At 41.0% G+C, this 5,361-nt stretch overlaps 1 protein-coding gene across 1 annotated transcript; it reads left to right on the top strand.

The window, feature by feature from the left end:
- Positions 1 to 1,821: 1,821 nt before the first annotated feature.
- On the top strand, positions 1,822 to 3,604 carry LOC147439905 (putative F-box/LRR-repeat protein 8). Its single transcript, XM_086485633.1, has one exon. The coding sequence runs from the start codon at positions 2,037 to 2,039 to the stop codon at positions 2,721 to 2,723; it is 687 nt and encodes a 228-aa protein (XP_086341759.1). The 5' UTR covers positions 1,822 to 2,036; the 3' UTR covers positions 2,724 to 3,604.
- Positions 3,605 to 5,361: the final 1,757 nt, after the last annotated feature.

Genomic DNA, 5,361 nt, shown 5'->3' with positions numbered 1-5,361 from the left:
CTAGATCAAAGGATGTTGAAAGCGGATGTTTCCTGGTAGGTTGATATGCTTCGATATCCCTTTTAGCTTTACCTTTTGATTGAGATATTGTTACACATTGGCTTCTTGTGTTTAGGTTTCTCTAGAGCTGAGGTGGTCAATGATGGTGAAGAGACCTTGTCAGTGCAAAAGTCGATTTTTTCCCATTGATTGAATAGAGACTTGCATCCATCTTTGTTTTCACAATGTTGAACTTACCCGTGTTTATTCAAGAACTCTAAAACTCTTAAACTTTGCATTGATGTCTCTGCGGATATGGATACTTCTTCTTCTAAATTTGTGATTGGAGGCTATCCTAAAAATATTCACATGACATAAGACATAAGATTCTTGGTAGCACTTTGATCAAGCAATGCTGAACATGTCAACTTGAATCCTCTTTCACTTTACATGATGAACTTGATTGTGTGAAGTGTTGTATCATTCGTCATATCATTTGTGTTTTCTTCTTTGCCTTCACTTTCTTGGACTTCTAGATAGGAACACGATCTTTTATCTTCATATGATGCGTGCTTGTCTACTTTCTATAAGTGTGATGTAGTTGAAGAAGCATCCTACTTTTGAAGTGTTTTAGTCTCTTGACTAGGCTGAGTATCTAGTGAAAAAGAAAAGAGGTTTATTTGCAACATTAGCACCATTGATATCTATATCATCATCATCATTGATGAATGAACGTCAATAATCATTTTACTTTGCAAAGTCAATCAAGCTATGCTTGTATGGATTCCAAAAGTAGGGCTTGGGTCACGCTTTGAAGAAGAATACATACCAAAGCCTTCTCCGAAACTACAAGTAGAGCCTCTAGAATGGGTTCAAACGCTAGGAACTATGGATGTGTGTGCGAATGAAATCGCACGAACAAAAAATTGTGATTCAGATGGTTATGATATAGTCCCAATTTGGATGGTGAATGCCATTCATGACAAAAGGACAAAGATGAAAATTATGTGCCAGTAATTGATGAGATCTCAAAAAGACAAGTCGCAACCAGGAAGTGCATACAAAAACTAGAGGTGGACTAAGAGCCACAAGAAGATGCCCAAGAAAACAAAGAAAAATATGATAAACATCAACAATCAAAGAGCACAAAGTGAAGAGATCAAAGATTAGCATCAGCCAAGAGGATCCATATGAAGAGATGAGTAGATAGCAACAAATCCAATTAACCAAGTTTATGCACAAAAAAATCAAGTGATTGCGTATGCTTTAGTGGATTCAAGAGCACGAACAAATCTTTTTAGCTATGAAGTATTCATTCAATTGAAAGGGGTTCAACTACAAGAATCCAAGGCAAAAATGAGAAATGGTGTTTGTAGGTGTTTGTGAAATGGTGGAATTACCAATGTTTAAAAATGGACTTACCTACCTATAGATACATTGGGAAAATAGAAGCCTTACTCATTCTTCCTCAAAGGAAAGAACTGCAAGGGTATTGAGAACCCTGCGAGAGAAAGTGAGTAAAGGTGGCTACGGCCAATTCAAAGTTAAAACCGCCACACACTTCAACATCAATATTGCCTGAACAATGGAAGCAACAAGAGTTGTAACCACGTATGCTAGAATGGTGAGACCCTCAGAATGGTGAGACCCTCACCAGTACAAAAATGAGTTAAGAAGCCTTTCACAAGTTCTGAATACCTATGTAAACATGCAAAAGTGTTTACGAGTGGAATAGGTAACTGATTTCCATACTCCGTTCGAAGGTTTTGGATTGATCTTAGACAATAAATCTGTGATGTGGTTTCAAAAATATTCTCTCTCTCTCTCTCTCTCTCTCTCTCTCTCACACACACACACACACACACACACATCCTTTACCATTCGTGATCATACGATTTCACTACTGCTCGCTTGCCACCCAGCTAAAGCGCGCGTCTTGAAGAATGAGCTCTTCGAGAAGAACGGGAATGCAGCCTGTGCAGGATCTTCCCGACAGGGCGATTGTCGAGGTTGATGTCTAAGGTAGACAGGGATGAAGCTGCTCTCAGCTGTCGGCTATGGCGCTCTTTCTCCCTGACCGTCGACGGTGGCCTCTCCCGCGCGTATTTCAACACAAGGGTTTTGCCCGCCTCACGTCCTTCGACCTCTCCATCCCCTCAGATCAAATGAACGAGCATCTCTTGCAATGCTTGGCCCTCGGCTGCCCCTCCTTGACCAACCTCTTCTTATGTCCCTCAGATGCAGGCATGTTCTCCCTTGCTCATGGTTGCCCCCTCTTGCGTGTGCTTGATATGTCATGCTGCTCGATCACAAACAAGGGCATTGATGTGCTACTCTCCAAATGCGTCGACATGAGAGAATTCTCGGTCGAAGAGTGTAATATCAAAGGATGGGGGTTTCGCCACGGGAAGCTACTAGAAAAACTTATGGCAATAGAGTGCTATATTACTGATGCAGGGCTAGTGGAAGTTTTGCAAGGGGCAACATGCATCAGAATGCTGGACCTTTCATATAATCGAGGGAGGGCCAGGTTATCATCAATTGGGGAGTGCTGCAGGGAGTTGGAGTCCTTGAACCTCAGGTCGTCGGTTACTCTTGATGATGTTGCGCTGGAGACAATTGAAGAGGGTTGCACAAATCTTAGAGTTCTGAACGTGTCCTGGTGCAACTATGTCACTCCTGAAGGATGGGAAGTTCTCGCTCACTCATGCAAGAAGTTCGAGGAGTTAGCCGTAATTGGATGAGAGGGGTTTAATCCTGACTGCTTACTTGATATCGAGGATGGACGCCCTAATTTACGTGCATTGAAAGATTCAGATCGTTTCACAGTGCATCCATCTCTTGCACGATTTAGGGTATCTCGTCCAGCTGTGGATGTGCAGTTTTATAATATAGATAACCATTTGACTTCTTGAAGGTTGGCCCTAAGCAATCGAGTCTCCAAAATTTAGTCAGGAAAATGTTTTGATGGTGGATAGCCAATGTATCGCAGTCTTGAATATGAGATGTTATGTTAGGACTACTCGTTACGTAAGTGACGAAAATACTTTCCATTGCAACTACGCCACTCTGATGCAGGTCTCACCATTCAACAGGATTACTGCATTTATCTGCTATTTGGATTATTTTTAGGCATTAAAATGCAGGGAAGCATCTGCTATCAAAGTATTGTCAGCTATGCAGAAATTTTAGTTGTGCCATGTGTTCTGCATGCATCAGATTTGGCTGGAATGTTGAGACCATTGGATGGTCAGTTATCGCAGATTCTGTGGGTAATGTGGATGGTGAAGCAGAGACATAAAAAAGGTTGGAGTGTGCTTGTCATCATGTTGGTCACATAAATTTAAGCAGTAGCTCATTTTAGTGAAGTATTTAAGGTAGCCACCTATGTCGGGGAAATAAGGTGGTTTGAATCGCCTTGCAAGAGGCGACAACTACACAAAGTATCAGAGGTTTCTATGGTTCCAATATTGAGTATTGCAACAACATCATAAGTTTCTGCAGGCGAGCTGGAGCTACAGCGGGGTAGCAGGGGGCCGCCGGCCCATAAGTATTTTCCCACTATGATTCCCACATTGTAGATTGACAACATCATGAGCTAATGCAGGAAAAGTATCTGAATATCTACCAGTTTCAGGTCTAGTCTCTTGTCTTTGTTTCCATTTCAGTCTTTGTCTGGTGGTCTGATATCTGAAGTCTTAATCGGAAGTATGTATGTCTGATCTGATCCAACTAATTGGAACTCTTGAACTTGGAATAGCCGTTAGAAGTTACCAGCTCATTCTATTGTTTGTTTTTTCCATCAAAGTCCAGGGTTGGGGGCAACCAATCTGAGCCGTGCATTTACTGCACTTTCCTGCGTAGAATTCGTGTCGGTTGGATGCACGCCAGCTCAGCATACGGAATGTTAGGCGACACCAGTAGCTTGCGCACCAATGATTGCTTGGCACATCAACATGCGGAATCACTCGATTGCTGCGACCTCAACAGCCATAATATCTATGCCTCCCCCCAATAAAAGCATGCCAACTCAGCGTTGGGAAATTGGAATTGAGATAATGAACCTGTGTCGTCTGTGAATGTGTGTCGTGACTGTCGTCTGCGCAGTATTGATGTAGTGTCCCTTCGTGTCACGCGGCATGCCACTATTGGCCCCCACTCCCTTGGACCCTTGATTGCCGGGAATGGTCGCTTAGTGACCATTCGCGTAATTAGTGCTTCCGGCCTCCACTGGTTGCCCTGATTACGGGGAATGGTCACTAAGCGACCATTCCCTATGCCATAAAGCTCATGTAGGTTTACAATGATGACAATGGCCTAGTGTGATCCGGCATTCTTGTGTGAATCTGAGGATGAACCCCTGTAGGTAGTGTACTGCTTTTAAGCTGCACAGTTGCAACCGGTTGTCTTGATTAAAGGTGGACGCTAAGCACCAAAATTTAGTCAGGAAAAGGATTTGGTGCTGGATAACCAATCCATCCTGTTTTGATGTGCGATGTTATGCTGATTACTTGATATGTCTTCTTGTTATGTAAGTGAAGATGGTGCTCTTCATTGCGACTAAGTTCTTTTGGTGCAGGTTTGACTATGTGACAAGATTACTTTATCATCTGCTCGTGTTTATATGGATGCAGGTGAGGACTCTGTCTTTACTTAGGATCTTTTTGGCTTCGCTGTTGATGCAGGTGAGGACTCTGTCTTTACTTAGGATCTTTTTGGCTTCGTTGCTATCCATCATTGTCGAACCTGGTCTCTTTCACTTCAGGATAACTTGTTCTTGACTATCTTATATACAAACCACTAGAGTGATACCTCATTCTCACTATGATGTACAAAAATGAATCAAAGACTAAGTTTTTTTTTGTGCTAATCATTGTCGTTTGTCTAAAGCTAGTTGTCTTTTGAACTGTTATGTTCTTTTGTGTATAAGTATAAGTCTAAAAACAACAACACACATGTCCTAATGTTCAAACACTGTATATGGGACTATAGAGATGTTACCAATCTTATAATAATACAATTTCATTTTAAAAAGGTCCTAAATGTTTGGGAAAATTACCAAAATATCCCTCTAATTCATGAAAATTTCTAAAATACCTCTCAAGTTTTAGAAATTTCCAAAATTATCTTCCATCTATTTTGGATGGATTGTTCAAATTTTTTTAATCTTTATTCCTTTTTGAAAATTGATATCCGTTTTTGAGTGCTTAGCATGTCATTTGTTGTCACAAGTTATCTCGCAAAAAAGGCAATTATGTCTAAAAGAAGCAACTCATCTCCAAAGCCTATATAACCAACTTAAATTCCACTTTTAGCATCTTGTAGTGATAGACAATCAATTTTCTTGTGAAAAACTATAATTTTTTTTAATCTTTGGAGAAA

This window comes from Adiantum capillus-veneris, chromosome 16, assembly GCF_014529385.1.
Source record: "Adiantum capillus-veneris isolate H3 chromosome 16, ASM1452938v2, whole genome shotgun sequence".
In the NCBI taxonomy this organism is placed as follows: domain Eukaryota; kingdom Viridiplantae; phylum Streptophyta; class Polypodiopsida; order Polypodiales; family Pteridaceae; genus Adiantum; species Adiantum capillus-veneris.
The sequence above is the reverse complement of the archived record's forward strand: the minus strand, read 5'-3'. Positions and strand labels throughout refer to the sequence as shown.